At 44.1% G+C, this 14,040-nt stretch overlaps 1 protein-coding gene across 6 annotated transcripts in view; it reads right to left on the bottom strand.

Moving 5' to 3' along the window:
* The window catches only part of stxbp5a (syntaxin binding protein 5a (tomosyn)), a 151,906-nt gene that overhangs the window by 39,077 nt on the left and 98,789 nt on the right, over window positions 1–14,040 (bottom strand). For all 6 annotated transcript variants that reach the window (XM_041864967.2, XM_041864969.2, XM_041864971.2 and 3 more), the window contains exons 6-7: window positions 11,275–11,338; window positions 10,368–10,451 (exon numbers count right to left, since the gene is read on the bottom strand). In XM_041864967.2, the coding sequence (XP_041720901.2) occupies window positions 10,368–10,451; window positions 11,275–11,338 (148 nt within the window). The remainder of the gene's footprint in view (window positions 1–10,367; window positions 10,452–11,274; window positions 11,339–14,040) is intronic.

Below are 14,040 nucleotides of genomic sequence, written 5' to 3'. Positions count from 1 at the left end.
GATATATTACTGCAATAATGACTAGGTCAGTTGGAGGAAATAAAAGTACAAGCTTTGTCGCAAAAAGTTGGCGAGATGCTGAAGTTGACAGAAAAACATCTTAGTTTGAAAGGCCTTGCATTAAAGAACATAATTGGTTAAGGAAAACTGTGATAAATAAAAAGGTATATCAGTTTCATTTAAGGACCAAAGGATTGACAGCCGTCCCATATAGATTGCAAAATAGTTGGGAAGAGATTTTTGACGTACTGATCCCATGGCATAGTGTTTATGAACTGATACGCAAAACGACACCGGATTCAAAATTTAGAATCTTTCAATTTAAATTATTATATAAAATTCTTGCTACCAATAGAATGTTATTTATATGGGGGATACAATCTTCCCAGCTCTGCAGATTTTGCTGCGAAGAGACAGAATCATTAGATCATTTGTTTTGGTACTGTCCATTTTTAGCTTGTTTTTGGACACAGGTCCAGGAATGGCTAAAGGATTGCAATATTTACCTGGAGCTAACCCTGCAGATGGCACTACTGGGTGATCTGAAAAGTCATAGTCAATCGATCAATAACATAATAATACTATTAGCAAAAATGTTTATGTTCAATTCACAATCTGTAGAAACAATGAGAATAAAAAGGTTCAGAACTTTTGTAAGACATCACAGTACAGTTGAAATATACAAGGCAAATATAAATCCTATATGGATGGTGTTAAAAAATAGATGGGAGGTGTTGAATGGAATTGAAGGATGGGACTAATAACAAATAACAACAAACAATAACAAGATAACTAATAATGTAGGCACGCTGTGTCCATAAAAAGTGTATGGGTTGTAGTTTGGGAGCTTTTGTGAAGGAGCACAGTTAGAAAGATATGGCATATAGAAGCGAACCGGATGGACATCATGAAAGTGATCGGAGAGGTTGAGAGTAGAAGAAGTTCAGGAGAAAGAACAAACAAAATGTAATTACTGTAAAATTGACTGTGTCCATAAAATGTAGATAGTGGGTATGGGCTGAAAGTAGAGGCCTAGGCGTTGTTGTTCACTAGTTTAATCCAAGTGGGGAAAGGTTGGCGGGGTTGGAAAGTAATAAAGGGGAATATATATATATTTTTAAAGGATATGTATGTGTATTTATGTATGTACAGTGGGGAGAACAAGTATTTGATACACTGAAGCTGAAAGTCCGTATTGCCCAGCGACAGCCCCGAAACCTGAAGGATCTGGAGAAGGTCTGTATGGAGGAGTGGGCCAAAATCCCTGCTGCAGTGTGTGCAAACCTGGTCAAGACCTACAGGAAACGTATGATCTCTGTAATTGCAAACAAAGGTTACTGTACCAAATATTAAGTTCTGCTTTTCTGATGTATCAAATACTTATGTCATGCAATAAAATGCAAATGAATTACTTAAAAATCATACAATGTGATTTTCTGGATTTTTGTTTATTTTATTTTTTTTGTGCAAAATTATTAGAAATAAAAACAGAAAAGCCTTATTTACATAAGTATTCAGACCCTTTGCTATGAGACTCGAGACCCGGCCAAACTGAGCAATCGGGGGAGAAGGGCCTTAGTCAGGGAGGTGACCAAGAACCCGATGGTCACTCTGAAAGAGCTCCAGAGTTCCTCTGTGCAGATGGGAGAACCTTCCAGAAGGACAACCATCTCTGCACCACTCCACCAATCAGGCCTTTACGGTAGAGTGGCCAGACGGAAGTCACTCCTCAGTAAAATGCACATCACAGCCCACTTGGAGTTTGCCAAAAGGCACCTAAAGGACTCTCAGACCATGAGAAACAAGATTCTCTGATCTGATGAAACCAAGATTGAACTCTTTGGCCTGAATGCCAAGCGTCACGTCTGGAGGAAACCTGGAACCATCCCTAGAATGAAGCACGATGGTGGCACCATTATATTGTGGGGATGTTTTTCAGCGGCAGGGTCTGGGAGACGATTGCCGCAAAGTACAGAGACATCCTTGATGAAAACCTGCTCCAAAGCGCTCAGGACCTCCGACTGGGGCGACGGTTCACCTTCCAACAGGACAACGACACAGCCAAGACAATGCAGGAGTGGCTTCGGGACAAGTCTCTGAATGTCCTCGAGTGGCCCAGCCAGAGCCAGGTCTTTAACCCGATCGAACATGTCTGGAGAGACCTGAAAATAGCTGTGCAGCGATGCTCCACATCCAACCTGACAGAGCTTGAGAGGATCTGCAGAGAAGAATGGGAGAAACTCCCCAAATACAGGTGTGCCAAGCTTGTAGCGTCATACCCAAGAAGACTTGAGGCTGTAATTGCTGCCAAAGGTGCTTCAACAAAGTACTGCGTAAAGAGTCTGAATACTGATGTAAATTAAATGTTTTATACATTAGCAAAAATTTATAAAAACCTGGTTTTGCTTTGCAATTATGGGGTATTGTGTGTAGATTGATGAGTGAAAAAAATAATTTTAATAAATTTTAGAATAAGGCTGTAACGTAACAAAATGTGGAAAAAGTAGAGGGGTCTGAATACTTTCCGAATGCACTGTAGATGATGTCGCCATAGTCTAGGACCGATAGGAACATTGACCGAATAATCTGCTTTCTACTATTTAGCGAGAGACAGGACCTATTTCTATAGAAGAAGCCCATTTTTATTCTCAGCTTCTTAACTAACTCATCAATATGCTTTTTAAAAGACAGCTTTTCATCTATCCAGATGCCCAGATATTTGTAAGCAGGGACAATCAATATGGACACCATCCAAAGTACATATGCTTAAATCATCAGAGTTCTTTTTATGTGCTCTAGAGAACAACATATACTTAGTTTTACCTGCATTCAATACTAATTTTAGGTCAGTAAAGATTTTCTGTAATACAATGAAGGCATACTGTAGTTCAGATATAGCCTGGTCAACTGTCGGGGCAATAGCATACACAACAGTATCATCGGAATACAAGTGCAGGTTAAAGTTTTTTACAGTTTTTTACAGTCGATATTGTTAATGTAAACAGTAAAAAGTACAGGACCCAGAATCGACCCCTGCGGGATACCTTTCGTAATATCCAGGAAACCTGTTTTAACACCATCAGTAGATACACATTGATTTCTATCTGTCAAGTAAATTTTAAACCAGTTACATGCAGCCTGGTCTAGGCCAAATGAGGAAAGTCTCTGAATTAGCAGTGAGTGATCAACAGTATCGAAAGTCTTTGACAGGTCAATGAAGAGGGCAGCACAATTTTGCCTTTTATCCATACAGTTAACCAAATCATTTATAACTAGGGATGCAGCAGAGATAGTGCTATGACCTGGTTTAAAACCTGACTGATGTACATTTAGAATACATTTCAAAGATAAGAAAGATCTTAGCTGAGAATCAATCAAGGATTCTAATATTTTAGCTAGGCATGAACGTTTACAAATAGGGCGATAATTATTTAGGTCACAAGGGTCACCACCTTTGTGAAGGGGGAGTACATGGGCCGCCTTCTAAACCTTGGGGATAGTACCAGATATAATCGTCAGGTTAAAAATATGGATTAATGGTTCAGCAATCAGGGGGGCAGAAAGCTGCAGCAGAAATGGATGAAGCATATCAGCCTCAGTGGATTTTTTTTTACATCATCTTAAGCAAGGCATCTGGCACATCACAGATAGTAAATTGTTGAAATGAAAACAACGATTCACTACAAGTTGACTGGTTAACCGTTGAGTCAGCTAGAGGCTGGCAGAGGGAAGAGCAGTCGATTGACTGTCCAGGGTCAATTAAACCACCGTTTCTATTTTTAAAAAGCCTGCAGAGATACAAAATATGATTAAAAGCATCACTTATTCTATTCTTCTTCAGTTATGATGACAGAACTTGCTTAGGTAGGGAAGAAGAGGAATTTCGATGCTTCAGTGCTTTTACTGTTTTCCAAAATTTTGAAGGATCACCAGCAGAGTCAGAGATAGAGCTTAAAAAGTAGCTTGATTTAGCTTTCTTAATTGAGATAGTACATCTGTTTCTCAATTGTCTGAAAGATTGCCAGTCCACTACAGACTCAGTTGTCCTTGCTTTGGCACAGGCCTGATTTCTCATCTGAATGAGCTCAGATAGCTCAGAAGAAAACCAAGGGTTAGATCTATCTTTGACTCTGAATTGTTTAAAAGGGGCGTGTTTATCTGCCAGAGGAATAAATATGGAGGAGAAATATTCGAGAGCCAACTCAGGGTCAGAAATACAGGAGATGGTGGCTAAATCAGAGTAGAGCATGTCATGTAAAAACCCTTGAGGAGAAAACTTTATCTTCTTAATAAAATGAGGATTAGTATTTTACTGTTTCGTATCTCTAATACATACTATGGGACAATGATCACTGAGATCATATGCAAATACTCCACTAGACAAATATTTATGGCGTTATTAGTAAGAATTAAATAAATAAATGAGGAGTTAACAGGTTTTTTTACATTTAGCCATGTGGGTTTTGAGATCAATGGAGTCAGATTAAAATCAATGCATATACTCTTAAATTGATCTGAGGCCGGGGACAGCCAATCCAGATTCAAATCCCCATAAATGACCAACTGCGGACAAAAAAGGTGTTAAACACTCAGATATAGCACCAATAGCATCCGCCATGGCAAACAGGGGGGCGATAAATAACAGCAACAAATAAATGTGTATTCTGGTTTATGGACACATCTACATCTGGTCTGATGAAAATAAGATTGAACTCTTTGGCCTGAATGCCAAGCGTCACGTCTAGAGCTACAACCAGGAGCTAAAATGTATTGGGAACAGAAATATTTAAAGTTTGAAAGGTCATGAAATTTGATTTGACATTTATGGCCACTCCTCCCCCTTTCTGTAATCTGTCACATCTAAATACATTAAAATCATTTACTTCAATGTCTTTATCAGATACAGAACCATTTAACCATGTTTCCGAAAGAACCAGAATGTCAGGACACGAGTCCTGTCCCCAAATGTCAATTGTGTCTATTTTTTAAACCAAGCCCCCTATGAGATTTAAAGTCAGAGGGGGTATTCAGCTCATTCCCATAAGAGCAAACAGGCATAGGGTCATCTGCAGCTATTTGTTGAGTGAGCTGAGACTTTGCCAAGGTCCCTGGCCAACCATGTGAGAGCAGAGTAGACTGAGCATTTGACAGACCTCCCTCAGGTCGCTGGATGCAGGGGCTGAGGCGGGAACTGGGAGAGCAGTTAATACCGCATCTGCCAAGTGTCCCATTAGCACAATGAATTGCAGAGCAAATTTATGGTGTCTGGCTACTAGAAATAGCTTAAGCTTTTTAGATGCCCCAGGGTATGCCATTTAATAGGAGCAATTTGAATTGTGTATAGTTTAGGTTTCAAGCCTTTATAATCACTATCTGGAAAGTCATCACATTGGCTTGAGTATGAGAGAGTGTTTTGGTTTTCTTTTGAGTGCACACATACGCACATACACAGGGCACTGAGGAGTTGGTTTATTTACACAAAACCTGAGTGATCTCTATCACCTCCAATCCCACTGCTGTAAGAGCCGTTCAAGTGTGTGTGTATGTGTGCGTGTGCACGCACACGAATGAGTGTGTTTATATCCTCACACCTGCTTGTATTTGTTCAGCTAGCGGGAGAGTGAGGGATGAAGGATGCAGCGTGAGGAAAAACAAATGAGAGCAGCAGCAGCAGGCAGAGGAGGAGAGATACAGTGGGGGGGAAAAGTATTTAGTCAGCCACCAATTGTGCAAGTTCTCCCACTTAAAAAGATGAGAGAGGCCTGTAATTTTCATCATAGGTACACGTCAACTATGACAGACGAATTGAGAAAAAGAAATCCAGAAAATCACATTGTAGGATTTTTTATGAATTTATTTGCAAATTATGGTGTAAAATAAGTATTTGGTCACCTACAAACAAGCAAGATTTCTGGCTCTCACAGACCTGTAACTTCTTCTTTAAGAGGCTCCTCTGTCCTCCACTCGTTACCTGTATTAATGGCACCTGTTTGAACTTGTTATCAGTATAAAAGACACCTGTCCACAACCTCAAACAGTCACACTCCAAACTCCACTATGGCCAAGACCAAAGAGCTGTCAAAGGACACCAGAAACAAAATTGTAGACCTGCACCAGGCTGGGAAGACAGAATCTGCAATAGGTAAGCAGCTTGGTTTGAAGAAATCAACTGTGGGAGCAATTATTAGGAAATGGAAGACATACAAGACCACTGATAATCTCCCTCGATCTGGGGCTCCACGCAAGATCTCACCCCGTGGGGTCAAAATGATCACAAGAACAGTGAGCAAAATTCCCAGAACCACACGGGGGGACCTAGTGAATGACCTGCAGAGAGCTGGGACCAAAGTAACAAAGCCTACCATCAGTAACACACTACGCCGTCAGGGACTCAAATCCTGCAGTGCCAGACGTGTCCCCCTGCTTAAGCCAGTACATATCCAGGCCCGTCTGAAGTTTGCTAGAGTGCATTTGGATGATCCAGAAGAGGATTGGGAGAATGTCATATGGTCAGATGAAACCAAAATATAACTTTTTGGTAAAAACTCAACTCGTCGTGTTTGGAGGACAAAGAATGCTGAGTTGCATCCAAAGAACACCATACCTACTGTGAAGCATGGGGGTGGAAACATCATGCTTTGGGGCTGTTTTTCTGCAAAGGGACCAGGACGACTGATCCGTGTAAAGGAAAGAATGAATGGGGCCATGTATCCTGAGATTTTGAGTGAAAAGCTCCTTCCGTCAGCAAGGGCATTGAAGATGAAACGTGGCTGGGTCTTTCAGTATGACAATGATCCCAAACACACCGCCCGGGCAACGAAGGAGTGGCTTCGTAAGAAGCATTTCAAGGTCCTGGAGTGGCCTAGCCAGTCTCCAGATCTCAACCCCATAGAAAATCTTTGGAGGGAGTTGAAAGTCCGTGTTGCCCAGCGACAGCCCCAAAACATCACTGCTCTAGAGGAGATCTGCATGGAGGAATGGGCCAAAATACCAGCAACAGTGTGTGAAAACCTTGTGAAGACTTACAGAAAACGTTTGACCTGTGTCATTGCCAACAAAGGGTATATAACAAAGTATTGAGAAACTTTTGTTATTGACCAAATACGTATTTTCCACCATAATTTGCAAATAAATTCATAAAAAATCCTACAATGTGATTTTCTGGATTTTTTTTTCAAATTTTGTCTGTCATAGTTGACATGTACCTATGATGAAAATTACAGGCCTCTCTCATCTTTTTAAGTGGGAGAACTTGCACAATTGGTGGCTGACTAAATACTTTTTTCCCCCACTGTATCCTACTGACTCTGCTGCCCAACCTGCTGCCTGGGCTCCTTGGAACCATGGACCTGTCCATCTACCTCAGAGAGGAGAGAGAGAAAGAGAGAGAGAGAGAGAGAGAGAGAGAGAGAGAGAGAGAGAGAGAGAGAGAGAGAGAGAGAGAGAGAGAGAGAGAGAGAGAGAGAGAGAGAGAGAGAGAGAGAGAGAGAGAGAGAGAGAGAGAGAGAGAGAGAGAGAGAGAGAGAGAGAGAGAGAGAGAGAGAGAGAGAGAGAGAGAGAGAGAGAGAGAGAGAGAGAGAGAGAGAGAGAGAGAGAGAGAGAGAGAGAGAGAGAGAGAGAGAGAGAGAGAGAGAGAGAGAGAGAGAGAGAGAGAGAGAGAGAGAGAGAGAGAGAGAGAGAGAGAGAGAGAGAGAGAGAGAGAGAGAGAGAGAGAGAGAGAGAGAGAGAATGAGATATGGAGAAAAGAGAGAGAGGGGGAAAGAGGGACAGCGAGAGAGAGAATGACAAAATGAGAAAAGGAGCAAAAAAGATGGGGAGCATGATAGAGAAAGAGAGGGATATAGAAATCAGAGGCAGGCTCCAGCGTAGGCAGGCTATTCATCAGGCTAAGGCATTTAGTCAGACAGAGCAGGGCTGAGGTGACTGATGCTCTCTCCATCTCCATCTTCTCTCTGGTGTTCACAATCACTGCACCCCCAGAGATAGCACTGAGCTATGACCAGGAAAAAGACTGGAAGAGAGACGCAAGAGAAGGAAGAATGCTCTCTCAGCTGTTTGGGGGTGTTGAAATTCCTATACATACACACTGTGGTTAGGTGTGACAAAGATGGAGAGAGTTTACTGTAATTAGTGAGGTTATATAAGATGTCCTCACACGACTAGAGAAACGTAAGGACTCGGCTACATCCAATGTCCTCTACCCTCTACCCTATGCTCCAAGCTTTATTCCTTACGTCCTTTACTCTATTACCCGTGTCCTATACTTAGGGCCATGCTTTTTTGGTGTGGAAATAGAGACTGTGTGCTTTTACCGTTATTACCAGCATTATCCACCAGTATTGCTACAGGTAGAAAACCCTAGGAAATGTTCTGTAATTGACACAAGCTGTCTCCATTCAATCAATCATTGTCTGGTTGCGCATGCATGTTTGGCAGGGGAGATGTAGCTCTGCAAATCGCACAAAACCTTTTATTTGGCAGGAAATATTATTTGTCGATCCAGGAACCCAGCGCTATCATCCGACTCACAATATATTAATCAGAACTACATCTCACCATAGTCTATTCTACAGTACAAAAACTGATCCAAGGGCAGCTTTAATGTTCAGCTCTTAATACCTAGGGTTCAGACTGACGAACATAGATCTGACCCTGAATTAGTCATCAGCAGCAGGCGATGACAGGAGCACATTAGCTGTAATGCCACAGCATGGCAGTGATGTGAATACTGTGATTTTTTCCCAAGTGTTAATGAGCCCCAGAGTACTGAGTTAGCAGCTGTAGAGCAGTCAGCCTCTGGGGAGGGGTTACTACAGGGTTGGAGAGGAGATACACAACTGCTCCCAGGAGAAAACAACATGGCTGCCAAGGAGGATCACTACGTAAGCCTTAGGACCAGGGAGAGGAAACAGAGATATCATCTCACCCAGGGGATTGGGAAGGAGGGGGGAGGGAGAGAGAGAGAGAGAGAGACTGACAGAACAACAGAGAGAGAGAGAGAGAGAGAGAGAGAGAGAGAGAGAGAGAGAGAGAGAGAGAGAGAGAGAGAGAGAGAGAGAGAGAGAGAGAGAGAGAGAGAGAGAGAGAGAGAGAGAGAGAGAGAGAGAGAGAGAGAGAGAGAGAGAGAGAGAGAGAGAGAGAGAGAGAGCGAGAGAGAGCGAGAGCGAGAGCGAGAGAGAGAGAGACAGAAGCAGAAGCAGAGAACTGAGACAGAATGCACAAGAAAGGGGGAGCATTCGATTCAGCAGGGAGAGTCAACACAGGGCCATGTTGTGCTTGTGGAGTCTTTTTATTGTAGAGGGCTTACAGTGCCACAACACTGTCAATGAGGTGAACAGTAGCATGGGTGTTAACATAAACTCATTACTGTAAGCCTGACTCTGTGTGTGTCTTTGTAAAACCACTCAATCCGCTTAAACTTCTACTGCAAGTTTGGGCACCAGGGTTTCTGATGCATTCTTAACTTGAGTATTATGAGGCAGGGGATGAGATACAACCAAGACATTATATTGTTTGTTTGTTTGTTAGAAAAGGATGTTGCCTTGGAGAAATAAGTAAAAAATACTTTACTACCTCCCAAAAAAAAATCACAAATGGCCGACCCTCTATAATACAAAATGAGGGCCATAGGAGAGACAGCAGGACGTCTGTGGCTCAAAAAGAGACTACACACTGTGTGAAGCCTACTGTAGTATTGGGTTCCCATCTCTTGTAACTCAGTATGGGTACAAGTACAGACAAACACCAAACAATCCTGTTCTCTTCCTTCTTCAATATCGGCTGACAAAACCCAATATAACCATCATGCAGACTCAGAATTTTCTATGCCAAGAATCCCTATAGTATATCCCACAGTGATGTGAGACAGAGACGTCCTATTCCATTTCCTAAATTGAGCCTGCGGTGTACAAGCCTTCTCTGCTCTCCAGCGCTGAGCGGCTTAGATCACTGATGAACATGTCACATCAGACCCACACAACAACACAGACATCTGAGACGAGTGTTGGTGTATGTCGAGTAGTGTATGTCGTGTGTGTTTGTGTGTGTACCCCTGTGGGTGTAGAGTAGGTATCAGAGTAGGTACATGCCTCCACTACATCTTTAGTCCTCCACAGACTCTAAGGCCCTTTGATGTAATCTCTCAAAGGCAAACAATGTATATGTCATACAAGCACACAGTACACACACAGTATGCACACAATACACACACAGTACACACACCCACACACAAATACTGTATATACAGTACACACATCTATTTATACAAAGCAGTTTATTAATATTTGATTCCTCTTTTAGTATTTCCATGCATTCCCCAGATCACGGGAAGAGAGGCACTGAAAGGCATTGTGGGAGATGGTGCATACCTCGTCATAAGTGTAGCGGTAGTCTGCCTTCTTTGATTTCAGATCCCACAGGACCACGATCCCAGACTCATATCCAATTATAAGCTGGAATGGAAAAGTGACAGGCAGCCAGTGAGATTTGGCCCGGTGAGAAGATGACAGAGGATAGACAGAGGATAGACACACGTCAGAGAAGGAATCATATGCTCAACATTCACACGGCAGGCTGTGGTGGTATGGGGGGGGGGGGTCAACACAGGATACACAGCTTATAGGAGTCACCTTTTGACCTTGGTTCTAAACCAACAAGAAAAATAAGTGCATTTTGTTTAATATTTTAATGTTAAACCATGCTCCCCCCCCACCCCACCCCACTCCTAAAGTTGATATTATCAACATATTCCAAACAATGGACTCTTTTCAATGATTTTTTTGTCTCTTTTTTTAATGTTATTCTTTAGAACTTAGCCCCTCTTGCACCATGAGTCCTGAAACCCTGATAATTGATAGATAAACATGTGAACAACTGTGGCTCACAAGTCATTCATCTATCAAAAGCAATTATCTGTGTTCAAATAAAATATAAATAATGATCCAGCTAGCTTTAATGTTTTAGAAAGGCTAAACCTACAGTACGTGCAGAGAGTGGTGGAGGGAGGGAAGAAGGAAGGAAGAGAGAGAGAGAGATAAAGGTAAAAGTAAAGTGTGTGTGAAGTAAGGTCTTTGAGTAGGCTGTATTTAAAAAGGCTTTGTGTGGCCTGTTTGAATAAGCCATCAAGGTCTCATTCATCACCCACATGACTGTCTGTCTGTCTGCAGACTCATCGAGGATGGGGGGCATGGCACACTCTTCAACATTAACAACAAGGAAAGATACACACGTGTAAATGTAATGTACACAATATGTGGGCAGAGAGCCACGCTATACCTTTCCCTCATCCATGGGGTTGTCACTTATGTGGACCACAGGACCTGGGTGGGCCTTGGAGGATCTGAGAGAGCGGAAGAGAAAGAAAGAGAGAGAGCAAATAAGAAAAGTGAGAGGTGATTCATTCATTCATTCATTCATTCACCTCAGCAGCATCAAATGGAGGTCATATACATCAGATATGTGAGGTACTATCACACATCATATAGATAGCCTTGGCATATAGTGAGAGCAGAGGATAAACACTCAGCTTAGAGCATCTAAAGGAACTCAGTCCCTTTGAAACAGCGCAGTGGGAAGGACAGGGCTAACTGCTGAAGCCCTGAGAGTCCGACGGGAGAGATGGATGGCTGTCAGTCCCCTCTGAGTGTGTACTATAGTGTGTGTTGTGGCAGCCTAGGGGAGTTAGAGGTGAAACTCACAATAAAATAAGACAGCGGGAGACTGCTTTGCGGTGCTCAAACCAAAGTTGTTCTTTAATAAAGGTTGGGGGAAATGGGGAGGGGAGAAATACAACGGAAAGGCCTCTCAGGTAACAGGTGGGTCACTCTGTGTCCAGCGTGGCGTCTCCTCGGACCGCCTGTGTTAATGAACAAAAGAGAGAGAGAGCGATGAGTTTTGCCTGTCTGCCCGAGTGACTGCACCTCCACTTATACCCATTTGGGGTAACGAGGGACAGGTGGGACCAATTCCAGGTGCCAATTGGCTGCAGCACCTGGACTGGGTAATATTGGTGTTGAATCACTAGCCCCAGTTGGTGCCTGTAGAGCTGTCCATGGTGCTGACTCACCTTGGCCTCTCTAGCCCTCTCCTTCCTTTGTAGCTCCCTGCTGGCCCCCGGGTTGCCACATACACCCCCCCCCCCCCTTAAGCTCATAGCCGGCTGGCAGGCTGTCGATCAACCAGAATCGGCATTCCCATGGGATTTCCCGGACCTGTGCTCCATGATAAAGTTAAAGGCTTGCAACTCCAAAAAACATCTAGTGACCCGGGCATTGCTATCTTTGGCCGTGGCCATCCATTTGAGGGGGGAATTATCTGTCACTAAGGTACATTTCCTCCCCAGTACTTGAGCTTCATTATGGCCCATTTTATAGCCAGACCTTTTTCTAGGGTCGAATAGTTTCTCATGTTTGAGAAACTTACGGCTGATGTATGTCACAGAATGCTCCTCGCCCCCTCGAATCTGAGACAGCACAGTGCCAAGGCCCACCTCTGAGGCATCGGTATGGACCACAAAGGGCTCCTGGAAGTTGGGGGTGATGAGTACCGGTTCCACACACAGAGCATGCTGCAGGGTGGAGAAAGCCTGGTCCGCCTCTTTCGTCCAAGTGACGTGGTGGGGCAGGTGTTGTCTGGTCATGTCATGGAGTGGGGCAGCAGTCGTGGCAAACTTGGGAATAAACCATTGATAATACCCTACCAAGCCAAGGAAAGTTTTTACCTGCTGCTTTGTGATAGCCTCCACCTTTCGCTGCTGAGGTTTGACGCTCCCCCGGCCAATCGTGCAGCTCAGATATTCAGCCTCCTCTGGGCCAAGCCTGCATTTTCTGGGGTTGGCCATCAGGCCGGCCTCTCGTAGGGCCCTCAAGACTGCGTGCAGCTGTGCTAGATGGGTGGTCCATTATGAATGATGAATGATTATGTAATCCAGGTAGGCTGCTGCATACTCACGGTGGGGGTCGCAGGATCCGGTCCATCATGCATTGGAAGTTGGCCGGAGCTCCGTGGACCTGTGGGATTCTTCAATAATGGCAAGTTCTAACATCTTCCTCACCTCCTCTCAGATGATCTTTCTCTTAGCCTATGGGATGCGGTATGGCCTTAATCTCACCTTCTTTCCAGGTTCCGTGACAATGTCGTGCTGGACCACTGTGGATCTTTACGGTATCCCTGAGAGAGACATCTAGTTGTTGGCTAATCAGCTCCTGGAGATCCTGTCGTTGGCTGGGGCCAAGCTGGGGACCCAGCGGCAACTCTGGGAGCCTTGGGGAGGGGGGTACACCAGATGGGGCAGTCACTCTCTCCCGGGGAGGGGCATGCCACTGCTTTAGCAGGTTCACGTGATATAACTGGGTGGGTTTGCGTCTCCCTAGTTGCTTTACATTGTAATTCACTGCATTCGCTCATTCTACTATCTCATACGGGCCCTGCCACTTGGCCAGGAATTTGCAGTCAGAGGTGGGGATGAGTACTAAGACCAGTTCTCCTGGAGTGAATTCACGAAGACGGGCCCCACTGTTGTAGACCCGGGCTTGGGCCTGCTGAGCCTGGAGCATGTGTTCCCACATCAGAGGCCAGACTCTCACCATGCGGTGGCGCATCTCCTCCACGTATTCAATAACTGACCGGTGAGGGGAGGGTTGTTGCTCCCAGGCCTCCTTTGCCAGGTCCAGCATGCCCCGGGGCCATCTGCCATACAGGAGCTCAAAGGGTGAGAATCCTGTGGATGTCTGTGGGACCTCTCTGATGGAGTACAGAACAAAGGGTATTAGCTGGTCCCAATTTTTTCCTTCTGCGTCAATGGCTCTCCTTAACATTTGATTCATGGTTTTGTTCAATCGTTCCACAAGCCCATCGGTTTGGGGATGGTACACAAAGTACGGATTTGGCTCACCTTTAACATCCTGCACATTTCTTTCATTACCCGGACATGAAGCACGATCCTTCATCGGTCAGGACTTTTTCTGCAATCTTCACCCGACTGAAGAGAAGGAACAGTTCCAGTGTTCCCGTGCCACAGCACAGGCGCTGGCGGCATGTAGT

Source organism: Coregonus clupeaformis, chromosome 36, assembly GCF_020615455.1.
Source record: "Coregonus clupeaformis isolate EN_2021a chromosome 36, ASM2061545v1, whole genome shotgun sequence".
Lineage (NCBI taxonomy): Eukaryota > Metazoa > Chordata > Actinopteri > Salmoniformes > Salmonidae > Coregonus > Coregonus clupeaformis.
The sequence above is the reverse complement of the archived record's forward strand: the minus strand, read 5'-3'. Positions and strand labels throughout refer to the sequence as shown.